General features: G+C 42.7%; 1 protein-coding gene across 1 annotated transcript; it reads right to left on the reverse strand.

Annotated features, from left to right (window-relative positions):
• Positions 1–10,653: 10,653 nt before the first annotated feature.
• GPANK1 (G-patch domain and ankyrin repeats 1) lies at positions 10,654–17,242 on the reverse strand. The gene is made up of 3 exons (XM_040405839.1): positions 17,148–17,242; positions 14,842–15,438; positions 10,654–11,276 (listed from the first exon to the last, which is right to left on the reverse strand). Exons 2-3 carry the CDS (start codon positions 15,429–15,431, stop codon positions 10,817–10,819), a joined length of 1,050 nt encoding a protein of 349 aa, XP_040261773.1. The 5' UTR covers positions 15,432–15,438; positions 17,148–17,242; the 3' UTR covers positions 10,654–10,816.
• Between the last annotated feature and the right edge of the window lie 236 nt (positions 17,243–17,478).

The raw sequence follows: 17,478 nt of genomic DNA on the forward strand, positions 1-17,478 counted from the left end.
GCTTGGTTTTAACGTAACTATATTCTTTCATGAGTTATTTACAAGTTTCTGACCACTTATAAAATGTGTTCAATGTGCTGCCCATTGTGTTGGATTGTCAATGTAACCCTCTTCTCCCACTCTTCACACACTGATAGCAACACCGCAGGAGAAATGCTAGCACAGGCTTCCATCCAGTATCCGTAGTTTCAGGTGCTGCACATCTCGTATCTTCACAGCATAGACGATTGCCTTCAGATGATACGAGATGTGCAGCACCTGAAACTACGGATACTGGAAGCCTGTGCTAGCATTTCTCCTGCGGTGTTGCTATCAGTGTGTGAACAGTGGGAGAAGAGGGTTGCATTGACAATCCAACACAATGGGCAGCACATTGAACACATTTTATAAGTGGACAGAAACTTGTAAATAACTCATGAAAGAATATAGTTATGTTAAAACCAAGCACACCATTGTTTTTCTTGTGAAATTCCCAATAAGTTTTATGTATCAAATGACCCTCTTCCTATTGAAAAAACTAAAGTTGGATTCAAAATGGCCGACTTCAAAATGGCCGCCATGGTCACCACCCATCTTGAAAAGTTTCCCCCCTCACATCTACTAATGTGCCACAAACAGGAAGTTAATATCACCAACCATTCCCATTTTATTAAGGTGTATCCATATAAATGGCTTACCCTGTATAATGAATACATTTTATTCCCAACTACCCAGGCTGGACAGTATCAGAAAAACGTTGAGATGTTATTAGGTCTGCATCTGCCATTAGGTCTCCAGCTGCTGCGAAACTACAACTCCCAGCGGGTCTCAAATGTATTAAAAGGTTGCCATCACTTTATGATCAGTGGGGGTCCGCCCTCTAGGGCCCCCACCAATTCTAAGAATGAAGGGGCCGCAATGCTGGTGCAGGAAACTTCACTTAAAGGGAAACTAAACCCCACAAAAAACATAACACAAATACAGTAACTATAGTGCACATCCCCAAACTACTAACATTAGCAGTTTTGGAGAGATCTTGCAGACAAAGCACTTCGAGGGACATTTATCAAGACTGGCAACTTTATGCCGGAGCGAGATGCACCTAATTTAATAAAGAAGTTGGTTCTCTGGCGGTCCGTGCACCCAAAACTAAAGTCTATGCCAGATCAATTTCCCCACTGCTCTCCATCTTCGGTTACATAACGGCCAGGTGCCCACACTCAACAGTAAATTCTGGGAGAAGAGCAGGGCTTAGTTCTATTGAAATGCCTGTGCTCCTTCAGGAGTCCCTGTCAGCACTATAAGGACGTGGGGGTGGGGTGGTATCCCCAATGCTTGAGGGTAACCCATGCACATTTAATTTTTATTCTCTCTCTGCTTTTAAACTGTCACTGCCTGGTCTCAAAGTTAGGACCTTCTGTATTGGATGCATATGCTCTAACCAGTAAGCTACACAGCCCACTGTTAGTAATAGGAGGATTTTCTGTTACTAAATACCTGAATAATATCTCTCTCTCTCACAGTAAATTGTACGGGCTGGCTTTTTAAGAGTATAAATGCTGCATTATAGTATTTTATATAGTATTTTCTTTTTTTTTGTATTTGCAAAAAAATAAAAATAAATGAATGGAACAAAATTAATTATAATAATCACAAAACTGTCCATTATAGATGGACTACAATGATAAAATTGGAAGAGGCATTTCCATCAAATGAAGGCAATGAAAGCCACCGGACGGATCGCACACAGACCTCCATATCTGGGAAGGGGGATTTATCTTGGTAGATTTAGTATTCTGCAGTCTAATACAGTTCCATATGGTTGTAACCCAGCTTTCCCAGGATCCTGAAAGGCAAATCTTCCTACCTATTGCACTATTTAACAATAGGGAGGGGGATTTATCTTGGTAGTTTTAGTATTTTGCAGTCTATTACAGTTCCACATGGTGGTAACCCAACTTTCCCAGGACCCTAAAGTGCAAATCTGTAAGCACTGCAAATCTATAGCACTATTTAGGAGTTGGGGGGGACCTGTCTTGGTAGATTTAGTATTCTGCGGTCCATTCCAGTTCCATATGGTGGCAAGCCAGATTCCCCAAGACCTTGAAAGGCAAATCTGCCTAGCAATAGCACTATTTGGGAATGAGGAAAAGGATTTATTCAGATGGACTTAGTATTTAGCAGTCCCTATTACAGCTCCACATAAGGTGTTGCCCAGCTTTCCTGGGACCCTGAATGACAAATCTGTCTAACTATGCTATATCATGGAGGACTTGTCACGGGTATTCTTACTCAGCTTTTCCCAGGATACTGGCTATCAAACCCAGCTAGGTATTCTACAATGTGGGGGATTAAGCAATTCATATATAGGCTGATCTGGCATTCTGGGAAAGCTGGGTAGCAATCTCCAGGGTGCTGATGGAGGCCTCTAAAATATATACACAATGCCACTCTGATATATTGTGTGAATCTATCATATGGCACCAGGACAACATAATCCGTTGTCCACGATGCAGCGCTACAGTGTTGTCAGCCAGCTTTTCCAGAACAGTAAGTTGCTCTAGCTATACGATTCATCACTACATAGCTAGGCACATTTGGAATTCTTCAGTCTAGGAAAGCTGGGTAACAACCTCTGCAGAGATGTAATGGAGGCCACGCTTGGTACATACATTCTGTATACACTATAGCCATAAATATAATATCAGGACAATTGTGAGTATACACTATATATGTAGTGCGATCTCCAGCATACCGCCACATGCTACCTAGCCTTGCAAAGCTGCTGAAGTGCAGAAATGTGTGTTTGGATTCTGGCTTTAGTTGCCCTTTAAATAGGACCTAACTGAAGATCCTTGCACGGCTAGGTGGCCAGGATGTCGCCGTGTAGGGAATAAGAGGACACGGTGCTATACCTGTGCTGTGGCCCCTTCACTCTCAGGATTGATGGTGGTCCCAGAACCTGTACTGATCATGAAATAATGGCATATCAGATGGAAATTTCACTTTTTGACAACTATATACATATACACTGCTCAAAAACATAAAAGGGAACACAAAAATAACACATCAGAGATCTGAATTAATTAAATATTCTTCTGAAATACTTTGTTCTTTACATAGTTGAATGTGCTGACAGCAAAATCACACAAAAATAAAAAAATGGAAATAAATTTTTCAACCCATGGAGGTCTGGATTTGGAGTCACACTCAAAATTAAAGTGGAAAAACACACTACAGGCTGATCCAACTTTGATGTAATGTCCTTTAAACAAGTCAAAATGAGGCTCAGTAGGGTGTGTGGCCTCCACGTGCCTGTATGACCTCCCTACAACGCCTGTGCATGCTCCTGATCAGGTGGCGGACGGTCTCCTGAGGGATCTCCTCCCAGACCTGGACTAAAGCATCTGCCAACTCCTGGACAGTCTGTGGTGCAACGTGACGTTGGTGGATAGAGCGAGACATGATGTCCCAGATGTGCTCAATTGGATTCAGGTCTGGGGAACGGGCGGGCCAGTCCATAGCATCAATGCCTTCGTCTTGCAGGAACTGCTGACACACTCCAGCCACATGAGGTCTAGCATTAGGAGGAACCCAGGGCCAACCGCACCAGCATATGGTCTCACAAGGGGTCTGAGGATCTCATCTCGGTACCTAATGGCAGTCAGGCTACCTCTGGCGAGCACATGGAGGGCTGTGCGGCCCTCCAAAGAAATGCCACCCCACACCATTACTGACCCAATGCCAAACCGGTCATGCTGGAGGATGTTGCAGGCAGCAGAACGTTCTCCACGCGTCACCAGACTCTGTCACGTCTGTCACATGTGCTCAGTGTGAACCTGCTTTCATCTGAGAAGAGCACAGGGCGCCAGTGGCGAATTTGCCAATCTTGGTGTTCTCTGGCAAATGCCAAACGTCCTGCACGGTGTTGGGCTGTAAGCACAACCCCCACCTGTGGACGTCGGGCCCTCATATCACCCTCATGGAGTCTGTTTCTGACCGTTTGAGCAGACACATGCACATTTGTGGCCTACTGGAGGTCATTTTGCAGGGCTCTGGCAGTGCTCCTCCTTGCACAAAGGCGGAGGTAGCGGTCCTGCTGCTGGGTTGTTGCCCTCCTACGGCCTCCTCCACGTCTCCTGATGTACTGGCCTGTCTCCTGGTAGCGCCTCCATGCTCTGGACACTACGCTGACAGACACAGCAAACCTTCTTGCCACAGCTCGCATTGATGTGCCATCCTGGATAAGCTGCACTACCTCAGCCACTTGTGTGGGTTGTAGACTCCGTATCATGCTACCACTAGAGTGAATTCAAAAGTGACCAAAACATCAGCCAGGAAGCATAGGAACTGACAAGTGGTCTGTGGTCACCACCTGAAGAACTACTCCTTTATTGGGGGTGTCTTGCTAATTGCCTATAATTTCCACCTGTTGTCTATCCCATTTGCACAACAGCATGTGAAATTGATTGTCACTCAGTGTTGCTTCCTAAGTGGACAGTTTGATTTCACAGAAGTGTGATTGACTTGGAGTTATATTGTGTTGTTTAAGTGTTCCCTTTATGTTTTTGAGCAGTGTATATGGGTTGGGCAATTCAATTGGATTCATTGCATTAATTCACCCTTTTTGTGCCCGATGTAATTTTTCAGTAAAATCAAATACTCACGTTTTTTGGTTTGGAGCAGCCGTGTTTGCTGTAATCCGTATGATAAAAAACAACAATGGAATTGTTTTATTTCCTACCTGTCCCTAAGAAAAAAAATGCTAATCAATAAATCCCATGTACCCCAAAAAAACAATGGAAAAATAAATTTTGGCTCTTGGAATACGCCAATATAAAAACCTATTTTACACAAGACATCCTAATATTGTATAAAAGTTGTAAAAACATGTAAAACTATGCATATTTGGTAGCACTAATCATACCAACTAATTATACCTAGTTATACCACTCAAATTTTTCCCTGTCTTTTTACAGTCAATGCATGTGCCTTTTACGGAGGAGAGGCTTCTTCTTGGCCAATCTGCCAAGGAGGAGTGCTGCAGAGATGGTTAACCTTCTGGAAGATTCTCCCTTCTGAACACAGGAGCTCAGAGTGACCATTAGGTTCTTGGGCACCTCTCTTAGTAATGCCCTCCTCCCCCGATTACTTAGTTTGGTGGGGCAGCCAGCTCTAGGAAGACTGGTTGTTCCAAACTTCTTTTAAGAATTATGGAGGCCACTCTGCTCTTGGGAACTTTCAGTGCAGCAAAAGTGTTTGTCCCCTTCTCCAGATCTGAGCCTCCACACAATCCTGTCTCTGAGCTCTACAGGCAGTTCTTTCCTCCTCATGGCTTGGTTTTTGCATCGTCAGCTGTGAGACCTTATATAGACAGGGCCGTTTCTTTCCAAATGATGCCCAAACAACTGAATTTACCACAGGTGACTCCAATCAAGGTGTAGAAACATCTCAGAGATGATCAATAGAAATGGGAGAAATGTCAAGTTTCATTGCAAAGTGTCTGGATACTTATGTCCATGCAAATTTTTTATTTTTTTTCCTATTTGTAAAAATTTCTAAAATTCGATTGTCAGTTTCTCATTATGGGGTATTGAGTTCAAAATGATGGGGGGGGGGGGAACGACTTTTTTTCAGCACAAGGCCACAACATGAAGACTTTCCTAATACAATATATTATATATACACACATGTAAATATACACACACAAACATATATTTTCTTTAAAAATACAAAAAGAGTTCAGAGAGGGCTCACCACCTGTTCAAGAATGACGTGGGTGCACCTACAGAAAAGGATTCGCCCAATCCTTTAAATAAATTAGGACAAAGAATTTTTAAATAGTAGGGCACACCACCATTTAGGTCACACGGATGGTTAGTACAAGAATATTTTATTTAGTATTGTATAACATATAATATCTAACACATGCAATAAATATCACTAAAACATGCAATTAATAGCTATAAAATTATTAAAAAAATGGTCATGGATACTGGTATAGCATTAGAATCAACTGGATAAATACAAATGCAAAGTCGCTTGAGGATTAAATAGTTCCAATATAATGTCCCAAACGAAAAATCCAATCCAGGAAATAAATGTCAGTATGAAAAGTCACTTGTAAGGTAGTTATCTGTATATACGCATTACCACTTGATTGCGGTAATAGCCGCAAGTAAAGCGCGCACTAGACAGTATTGAAGTGATTGTACTCACTGTTTTGGATAGTATTCGGTATCACTCGTGGCGTCCCACGTACAGTGACAATCTTTGGAGGCTGCAGTATAATTGCGGTTTTCAAATTGCAGCAGCGAAATTATTTTGAAGTAAAACTTACGGGATCCTCGGTGGTTGTAGTTGGATGTGCCGTCTCAGAGTTCACCTGGAGGTAAGTGCTTTCTGTGTGTTTGTTCATATATTCAGAGTGACCTTTCACCAGGAAATAACGGACTCAACATAAATCGGCAGGTATCCAGCTTTTTACAACAGACTGCAGGTTCACCGATCCCTTACTTGAAGCGCTTATTCGTCTTTGTTGCTGTACTTTCAAATCATGGGGCTCATTACCATACGCGTTTCGGAGGCTAAGGCTCCTTCTTCAGTGGTTAAATTCCCATGAAAGTGGTATATCCTTATATACCTGTACAGGTGTGGTTCTAGTTGATTGATTAGCTACACCCAATTTGTGGGAAGTAACATAAATTTCTATTCAAATGCATGATGACTTAAAATACTTATATTACTTAAGATAAAAACCTTGATTAAAAACGTATTAAATCAACATTAGCTTTATATTTAACATGTGTTATAGATAGTTTAGAAAATGATATATTTTTTGCACAATAATAATGCTTAAAAGTATAATAAAACAAAATTGTTGCTATAAAACAAATACATTCTTATTCTATACCTCGTATATACTACATTTTATAATGTTTATATCCTAACACCTAACTGTGATATATTGTACATACTGTTGCTAATCTGAATCTGCAGAGAGAGCGCAAAAAACAGACATATCAGCCGCCATGCGGTAAACATGCGGTTTATTAGTGCGGTAATTAATGTCATTGCGTTTTCACTATATTTTTGATCTCTATCTGCACCAATATATCTATATATTAGTTAGGGCCCCCAGTTTCATATTGATCTCATATAATTGTATAAAAATATAAAAATATAAATATATAAAAAAATATAAAAATATTATATTATTATTAGCTGAATTTTAAAAAGATTTCATACATAAAACAGTGATATGATGAATTAGATAGAAAACTCGGAATGCAAGGCGGAGAAGTATATAATTAATAAGCATTGGCACTTCATAAACAAAGATAAAGTGATAGGCCATCTAATTCCTCAATTTCCCCAAATCACGTTTACTAAGGCACCCAATTTAGCATTAATGGTAGCCCCTACTATTCCAAAAAGAAATAAAGGTAAAGTAGGCTCGTCCATACAGGAATGGACAAATACCACTGGTTTTTTTCGATGTGGTAAATGTATGGGATGTAAAAATACTACATTCCCTAAAAAAACATTGACGGTAAAATCTATGACGAACCCACATGAACACATGATCAAAGACTTTCTTACCTGCAACTCCAATAGTGTAATTTACATAGTACAATGCCCCTGCAAAAGACAATATGTGGGGAGAACCAAGAGACAATTAAAAGTCCGCATAGCAGAACATATTTCAAATATAAAAAAGGGGTATGAAAAACATACCCTGTCGAACCATTTTAAAACTATGCACAATCAAGACCCTAAGGGACTTACCTTCTCAGCCCTTGAAAAGGTAGAAGTAGATTGGAGAGGAGGTGATCATATAAAAAGAATGTCGAGAATTGAGTCAAGATATATTTTTGATTTCAATACTCTGCTTCCTGCGGGCCTAAACGCAGAAATAGAAATTTATGGGTTCCTGTGATTCGTTTTGGGTGGGGTAGACCTTCACCAGGGAGAGACCCGTGGACTATTATAGTTTTCCGGGTCTTCCCCTGGTGGACATCTCTCCCACCATATACTATTCTCCGCCTTGCATTCCGAGTTTTCTATCTAATTCATCATATCACTGTTTTATGTATGAAATCTTTTTAAAATTCAGCTAATAATAATATAATATTTTTATATTTTTTATATATTTATATTTTTATATTTTTATACAATTATATGAGATCAATATGAAACTGGGGGCCCTAACTAATATATAGATATATTGGTGCAGATAGAGATCAAAAATATAGTGAAAACGCAATGACATTAATTACCGCACTAATAAACCGCATGTTTACCGCATGGCGGCTGATATGTCTGTTTTTTGCGCTCTCTCTGCAGATTCAGATTAGCAACAGTATGTACAATATATCACAGTTAGGTGTTAGGATATAAACATTATAAAATGTAGTATATACGAGGTATAGAATAAGAATGTATTTGTTTTATAGCAACAATTTTGTTTTATTATACTTTTAAGCATTATTATTGTGCAAAAAATATATCATTTTCTAAACTATCTATAACACATGTTAAATATAAAGCTAATGTTGATTTAATACGTTTTTAATCAAGGTTTTTATCTTAAGTAATATAAGTATTTTAAGTCATCATGCATTTGAATAGAAATTTATGTTACTTCCCACAAATTGGGTGTAGCTAATCAATCAACTAGAACCACACCTGTACAGGTATATAAGGATATACCACTTTCATGGGAATTTAACCACTGAAGAAGGAGCCTTAGCCTCCGAAACGCGTATGGTAATGAGCCCCATGATTTGAAAGTACAGCAACAAAGACGAATAAGCGCTTCAAGTAAGGGATCGGTGAACCTGCAGTCTGTTGTAAAAAGCTGGATACCTGCCGATTTATGTTGAGTCCGTTATTTCCTGGTGAAAGGTCACTCTGAATATATGAACAAACACACAGAAAGCACTTACCTCCAGGTGAACTCTGAGACGGCACATCCAACTACAACCACCGAGGATCCCGTAAGTTTTACTTCAAAATAATTTCGCTGCTGCAATTTGAAAACCGCAATTATACTGCAGCCTCCAAAGATTGTCACTGTACGTGGGACGCCACGAGTGATACCGAATACTATCCAAAACAGTGAGTACAATCACTTCAATACTGTCTAGTGCGCGCTTTACTTGCGGCTATTACCGCAATCAAGTGGTAATGCGTATATACAGATAACTACCTTACAAGTGACTTTTCATACTGACATTTATTTCCTGGATTGGATTTTTCGTTTGGGACATTATATTGGAACTATTTAATCCTCAAGCGACTTTGCATTTGTATTTATCCAGTTGATTCTAATGCTATACCAGTATCCATGACCATTTTTTTAATAATTTTATAGCTATTAATTGCATGTTTTAGTGATATTTATTGCATGTGTTAGATATTATATGTTATACAATACTAAATAAAATATTCTTGTACTAACCATCCGTGTGACCTAAATGGTGGTGTGCCCTACTATTTAAAAATTCTTTGTCCTAATATATTTTCTTTAATTTACTTTTTACAGGTTCTGGTGTGCTATGTTGCCCCCTCTGTAGAGAAGACGTTATATCTCTTATATATAAAAATGAGTTTCTGTCTGTCTAGACGTCTGTCTGTTCTTTATGCATGACCAAACGACTGGACCGATCTTCACTAAATTTGGCACACAGGTACATCAGGTGTCCGGGAAGGTTTTAGACCGGGTCTCAGCTCTCCAGGAAGTACCGTTCCTGAGATATTCCCAAAAAATGACCTGCATTAGCCAATACAAGGCCCCAAATGCCATACACACGGTCACATGTCCCTTATTAGCCAATAGAAGCTTGCAGGCCCTTAGTCTCCACATACACACAGTTTTACTCCAGGTTTCCATAACAACGCAGCCATTTTTCTTTACTGCTGCAAGTCAGCTTTAGGCTAGAGCTACACAACGACATGCACAGCTCAGCAGACAGTATCACACAATAGACAGGATTCAGGGGTGTAGCTAAAGGCTCATGGGCCCTGGTGCAAGAGTTCAGCTTTGGCCCCCATTCTCTCAGTGCTTTGTGGCCAGGGAAGCACATAGCCTTTATCAAATGATCCTGTGGCTCTATAATCATAAAAAAGACGTTTATATCACCTGTCAATCACTTCAAAATGTGTCCAAGGGGACGTCTCATGCTGAAAGGTGCCCAGCTGCAGCCATCTCGTTTATGTGCCCAGCCCCGCCTCCTCAAGTGAAATCGCCGCCCTCCCTTTTATTATATCCACCTACTTCAGTTCGTGGCCGCCTCTGTAACCTCCGCTCGCTTCAGCCAGATCCCACGCGTGCGCACTAGGTATAACCTGATGCGCCCCCCGTGCAGACTACTGGCATCGGCCTCGTTTAGCGAAGTGCGCATGCGCCGGCTGGGATGGGCTGTAATAAGGCGGTCTGTGGAGGTTCGAGCGAAGTGCGCCGGCCGGCGCATGCGCACTTCGCTAAACAAGGCAGATGTAGGAAGTAGGCGGATATAATAAAAGGGAGGGTGGCAATTTCACTTGAGGAGGCGGCGCTGGGCACATAAACGAGATGGCTGCAGCTGGGCACCTTTCAGCATGAGACGTCCCCTTGGACACATTTTGAAGTGATTGACAGGTGATATAAACATATTTTTTATGATTATAGAGCCACAGGATCATTTGATAAAGTCACTCTAGGATTCACTGAATTACTAGGGACATTGCCATATGTTTAGGTTATAGGAGTAATTTCTGATGACAGAATCCCTTTAAAAAGTCTGGTTTATTAACAAAGTCATGGCTCGGGGGCAGACATGAAAGTGCGCAGCTCCTACAGATCTATATTCATATAAGTCCTCAAATCTCGCTCCCAGGTCTTAGCCTTTGCCTCCCTCCTTCTCTCTTCTTTCCTGCCGACAGTAGTCACTCGTTCAGTTCTCTTGCGCGTTATACCCGGCCTGGCTACTGCCAAAGTGTCGTGAGCAGCAAAATGAGTGACTTTTGGCTTCTCATTGCTTTGGAAACCAAGACCCTTCTGGTCTCTCTTGAGAACTGTCTGAACAGGGAACTTCCTGCCTGTGCCGTTGGGCCCCAGCCCCACCTCAGAGTCCCAGCCTTCCTTCAGCATCATCTTATAGCCGATGTTATGTTGTGGGATGACGTAGTAGGTGGGAGGATATTTCTTTTTGGTGTTAAAGAGGTGCACGGTGGATCGTTCATGGGTTTCGATGCTGTCTTCTTGGTAATCAGTCTTGCAGACGTTACAGTATTTTCTTTCCGGTGGATGTGCTCTGCATATAGAACAGACATTATGGTTATTGCCAAGGATGGCAGACTAGGCGAATAAATAGGGAAAGCCCCACTTTATGTTTGCAGCTCTCAACTCTAAGGCGACTAAGGCTACTTTCACACTCGTGTTTGGTGCGGATCCGTCATGGATCTGTTCAGATAATATAACCGTCTGCATCCGTTCAGAACGGATCTGTTTGTATTATCTTTAACATAGCCAAGACTGAGCCGTCTTGAACACCATTGAAAGTCAATGGAGGACGAATCCGTTTTTTTATTGTGCCAGATTGTGTCAGAGAAAACCGATCCGTCCCCATTCACTAACACTGTGTGTCAGGATCTATTTGGCTCAGTTTCATTAGACGGACACCAAAACGCTGCAAGCAGCGTTTTGGTGTCCGCCTCCGAAGCGGAATGGAGATGGAACAGAGGCATTCTGAGCGGATCCTTATCCATTCAGAATGCATTAGGGCAAAAACGGATCCGTTTTGGACCGCTTGTGAGATCCCTGAACGGATCTCGCAAACTGAAAGCCAAAATGCCAGTGTAAAAGTAGCCTAAGGCCCTATGTGCATGACCATGTCTGTTTTGCAGTCCACAAACTGTGGATCTGCAAAATACGGATGAGATCCGTGTGCTATCAGCATTTTAGACCCCTTTCAAACAAGCAAACGCATCGGACTCGCAGTGTGAGTATGCGGCAGCTCCTGTCCTGACCACCCAGCACTGACGGGTCGCATAGTATTATATTGATTTATGATGCTATGTAACCCTTAGAGATCTGGAATTTATTGTATAACAGTGACAGCATTATATCAGTGTTATGCAATACATTACAGAACTCTAAGGGTTACATAGCATTATAAATCAAAATCATGCTATGCCTCTGTCAGGGCTGGGAGGTCAGAACAGGGGCAGCCGCATAATCACACTGCGAGTCCAATGCGTGGAACTCGCTCGTCTAAAAGGGGCCTTATTCGCTGACAAGCTGTTTTCAATGGGTCAGTTGTCCACATTTTGGGGGCATAGTCTTTCTTTTTGTGGAACGAAAATACAAATACGGAAAGCACACGGATGATCTGTGTGCTTTCCACATCCATACAGTTGCAAGAATAAGTATGTGAACCCTTTGGAATGATATGGATTTCTGCACAAATTGGTCATAAAATGTGATCTGATCTTCATCTAAGTCACAACAATAGACAATCACAGTCTGCTTAAACTAATAACACACAAAGAATTAAATGTTACCATGTTTTTATTGAACACACCATGTAAACATTCACAGTGCAGGTGGAAAAAGTATGTGAACCCTTGGATTTAATAACTGGTTGAACCTCCTTTGGCAGCAATAACTTCAACCAAACGTTTCCTGTAGTTGCAGATCAGACGTGCACAACGGTCAGGAGTAATTCTTGACCATTCCTCTATACAGAACTGTTTCAGTTCAGCAATATTCTTGGGATGTCTGGTGTGAATCGCTTTCTTGAGGTCATGCCACAGCATCTCAATCGGGTTGAGGTCAGGACTCTGACTGGGCCACTCCAGAAGGCGTATTTTCTTCTGTTTAAGCCATTCTGTTGTTGATTTACTTTTATGCTTTGGGTCGTTGTCCTGTTGCAACACCCATCTTCTGTTGAGCTTCAACTGGTGGACAGATGGCCTTAAGTTCAACTGCAAAATGTCTTGATAAACTTGGGAATAAATTTTTCCTTCGATGATAGCAATCCGTCCAGGCCCTGCCGCAGCAAATCAGACCCAAACCATGATGCCCCCACCACCACACTTCACAGTTGGGATGAGGTTTTGATGTTGGTGTGCTGTGCCTCTTTTTCTCCACACATAGTGTTGTGTGTTTCTTCCAAACAACTCAACTTTGGTTTCATCTGTCCACAGAATATTTTCCCAGTACTGCTGTGGAACATCCAGGTGCTCTTGTGCAAACTGTAAACGTGCAGCAATGTTTTTTTGGACAACAGTGGCTTCCTCTGTGGTATCCTCCCATGAAATCCATTCTTGTTTAGTGTTTTACGTATCATAGATTGGCTTACCGTGGACTGATGAACAGCAAGGCTTTTGGAGATACTTTTATAACCCTTTCCAGCTTCATGCAAGTCAACAATTCTTAATCGTAGGTCTTCTGAGAGCTCTTTTGTGCGAGGCATCATTCACATCAGGCAATGCGTCTTGTGAAAAGCAAACCCAGAACTGGTGTGTGTTTTTTATAGGGCAGGGCAGCTGTAACCAACACCTCCAATCTCATCTCATTGATTGGACTCCAGTTGGCTGACACCTCACTCCAATTAGCCCTTAGAGATGTCATTAGTCTAGAGGTTCACATACCTTTTCCACCTGCACTGTGAATGTTTACATGGTGTGTTCAATAAAAACATGGTAACATTTAATTCTTTGTGTGTTATTAGTTTAAGCAGACTGTGATTGTCTATTGTTGTGACTTAGATGAAGATCAGATCACATGTTATGACCAATTTGTGCAGAAATCCATATCATTCCAAAGGGTTCACATACTTTTTCTTGCAACTGTATGTCTGTTCTGTAAAAGGCTAAAACATGTTCTATATATTTGTCCGCCAAAATGTGGACTGCGGACGCATTGTAGTCAAAGGGTCTGGAAAAAAATGTTGATGCAACACGGACCGTATCCGTTTTTTGCAGATCTGTGATTTGCGGGCAACAAAATAGATATGGTCGTGTGTATGAGGCCTGATAGAGGATCCTAACTGGTAACCTCATCTCTCTCCCCCTGACAACCATATGCATTACGGGACGGTCACACTTCAGGTTTCCTGATGCAGTTTTGGAAGCCAAAATCAGGAGTGAATCGTAAAAAGGAGAGAAAATATAAAGTACAGATTCCAAAACCGCATCAGGAAACCTGAAATTATGGCTGTGCACTTAGTAAGGCATATAGATGAGGTAGTCACTTAATTCTAACACTTTTTGGCACAGTTTCCACATAACATAAGGCCTCATGCCCCCGACTACGGTTGTGGTCCACATCCGATCCAAATTTTTTGCCGATTGTAAGTGGACCCGTTAATCTCAATGGGGCCGCAAAAGATGCGAACAGCACGCTGTGTGCTGTCTGCATCCGTATGTCCGTTCCGTGGCCCTGCAAAAAAATTAATTGGATGTGTCCTATTCTTGTCTGTTTTGCGGACAAGCATAGACCGTTCTAACAGAGGGCAGGACGTTCCGGCAACAGCCTTGTGCAAGAGTTCTAATACAGTATAGTAAAACTAACTTTCCAACTTCAAGGGGACCCGATTGTCCGATAATCCAGAATATGTGACTATCATAGAAGTGCATAGAAATAGAACGGTCACAACTCAGAAATATTTAGACCAAGACTTCAGGTACCGGCAGCTCTCATACAGCTAGGTTCTGTTCACATCTGAGATGGCGATTTTGTTTAGATCCTCAGTTGGCCCTAGGAGTGGTACAGACAACGTGGCTCTCTGATCTACCTCTTATTGTACGGTCGGTGAAGTGATCCCTGCTACTGTGTTGCTTGTACCTTCCATATTCTTGACCGCAAACACTCACCTTGGTGTTAAGTCTTGAGGATGACCTCTCAAGGAATCCTGTAGGATCTGGACAACATCCTGATGTCCAGCCTCTTCTGCTAAGGTCAATGCGTCCTTGCCTGTGGTTTCACATACCCCAACCCAGGCTGCACCCCTCTTCAGTAAATAAGTCACTACGTGCTTTTGCCCTGCGTATGCGGCGCACATCAGAGCCGTCCAGTAATAACCATCCTGAAAATTGAGGTCGCAGTTCTCCTTCTCCAGTAGACGCTTCACACCTTTCAGGTCTCCCAGTTGTGAACATTTTAGCAGCTGGTGGCCGTTCCGATGGTCTGTGGCACCCGATGGGGTCATGGCTGCTCTGGGCTGGGACTGTCCTTGTGTTCCCACATGTGAAGAGGTGACCCGCCTCCGTTTTCGAGAAGGTTTTTTTGAAGACGACTGCCCCCCTTCATTTGAAAGAAGACCCTCATAGAAGGCTTTTGCCTCCTCACCAGAAATGGTCGGCTCACTTCTCCGGGATGAATTCTTATTTCTCTGTTCTCCATTTTCCCACAAGTCTGATTTCTCACGAGCTTTGGTGAATGAGATAAGCCGCGGGAAATTCATCTTGCATCTAAAGAGAACAGGGAAGTCTTTATTATTATTTATGAAACATCATATATTCATATTTAACCCTTTAACACTATGCAACGTTATGAAGCGGGCTGACACGCTGACCTCGCTTTATACGCAGCAGGTGCTGGAGGTATAGTACAGGCAGTGGGCATCCACCGGCAGTGACCTGCAACTGAGATGACTCCGATCCCAGTTAACCCGAGATGACACTGTCAATAGTGACCGCGGCATCTGTAGGGTTAGACAGAAGGAGGGGCTCCCTTTGTCCTCTTATTGAGGCCCCCACTACGAAATTGCGGGGCTCCAATCAGTTGCTATAACAGCCCGGGGCCCTGCGAAGGCCTTTCATAGTGAACTGCCTGTAAAGCTGTGCCCGAGGCACGGCCTGACAGGCAGCCTGTAAAAGTCCCCTAGACTGCAATAGTATTCAGAAGATTGAATGTACAAGTCCCGGTCCCTAAGGAAACTAAAAAGTACCGTAAAAAAAAAAAGTTTAATAATCTATCTGGCCTTGGATAGGTTCCCAGCTGCCACGGTAATGCACTGGCCACGGGTGCCGATCACCAGAGGATCTCCCGCTTTTGCAGTCTTTCGTACATTTCTCTGGGGGGAAAAAAGGCGCCAGCTCAAGGTTTTACGTGGAAGCCTCTGAGATGCGTTTTTGGGTAAATAGCATTTTTATCTAATAGCGGCATGCTCCAAGTCTGGCGGTTTTTCCCCACAGCCCTCCATTGGCGTTTCTGCCCTGCTTGATAAAAAAGTGTGTATTTTTTTTTATGCCGTAATATAATTTTTGTGCCGGTACTGCTCTAGAGAGGAAATGAAATCAACCAGATGGGGGAACATATTTACCTATAAGAAAAACACAAGGCAAAAAGGTGGTGGTAAAACACACTATGTGACATCTCAAAAAATGTAAAGATTATTTTTTAAGACCCTTTTTGGGGGCTGAAAAACTGCACAACACAGAACCGTATGGTGCAGGACCTCTTGGGGCCATTTACGATGACCACCTATCCCAGAAAGTACCGTGGAAAAGCTGCAACTTTTTAAACGCCATTTCGCCAACATTTAGGCACAAGTGGCCTCCCCCACCGCTTTCTAAAAAGGGACTGGGTGCAGCCATCGGCCCCTCGGATGGCCATCATGTAGGATGAAGCGTGCTCCTCTTCCTAAATTTAGCACATGCCCTGGTGACCCAGGGTAGGATATCAAAGCCGACGTACGATGCCGGTTTTGATAAGTGACCCCACTTAGTGTTGCTATTTATCACCATTTTCAACATCTCTGCTTGCAGTGAATAAAAGCAACCCTCCCCCCCCCCTTTTTTTTACCTCCACCACAAAAAACTAACAGAAAGCTATTAGACTCCCTTAGATGCCATTTTTCAACCTGAAAATAGGATTTCGCTCGTTCACTGACAGCAAGCAGAGTAACTGTTGCACAGCTTAGTGCACTGCTATGAGTCGGTGCCTTTAAGGCATTGTCTTTGAGAATGAATCAAAGACTTATAGTTTCTAAGTAAGGTTTCCTGTACCAGTGAACTAAACAGGGCAGACGGTCCCAGCATCTCCAGCCAGACCTATATGTAGGTTACACTTGAGCTGTTTACACGCTGCCCAGTAAACCGCAGGTGCCTTCCTCTGACACAGGGCCTCAACTTCCTGACCTATTTACTTTCATAGCTCCAGAAATATCATGCCTCACCAGAAAAGCGCTGCTTCGAACCACAAAATGGCGGCACTGTCCGTCAGACAGAGGTGTGATGGGGGTGCTCGCGTTCTTTATATGTGTGAAGGGCGGAAGCACGGAACGCGTTAGCCAATCAGCAGCCGGGAGCAGAGGCTAGCGCGAAAGCGATTGGGCGGCGAGGCGGCAGCGAGTGACGTCACGGGCTGCTCTCGGCGAGGTCAGCAGGCAGCTGTAGGCAACGCGCATGCGCGTAAAGTGTAGTAAATAGCTAGCAGCAGCCGGTGGAGAAAAGTGTCTGCCACCATGCGCTGCGCCGTCAAATCAGTAGGGAATGGTAGGAGACGGT

Source organism: Bufo bufo, chromosome 8, assembly GCF_905171765.1.
Source record: "Bufo bufo chromosome 8, aBufBuf1.1, whole genome shotgun sequence".
Classification (NCBI taxonomy): domain Eukaryota; kingdom Metazoa; phylum Chordata; class Amphibia; order Anura; family Bufonidae; genus Bufo; species Bufo bufo.

What these genes read in the sequence shown, in the direction of transcription:
- GPANK1 (XM_040405839.1), bottom strand. Translation starts at nt 15,431, where the DNA reads ATGAATTTCCCGCGGCTTATCTCATTCACCAAAGCTCGTGAGAAATCA. An exon ending in CCTCAAGACTTAACACCAAG is followed by an intron (nt 11,277 to 14,841) that starts GTGAGTGTTTGC and finishes TTCTATATGCAG; the next exon opens with AGCACATCCACCGGAAAGAA.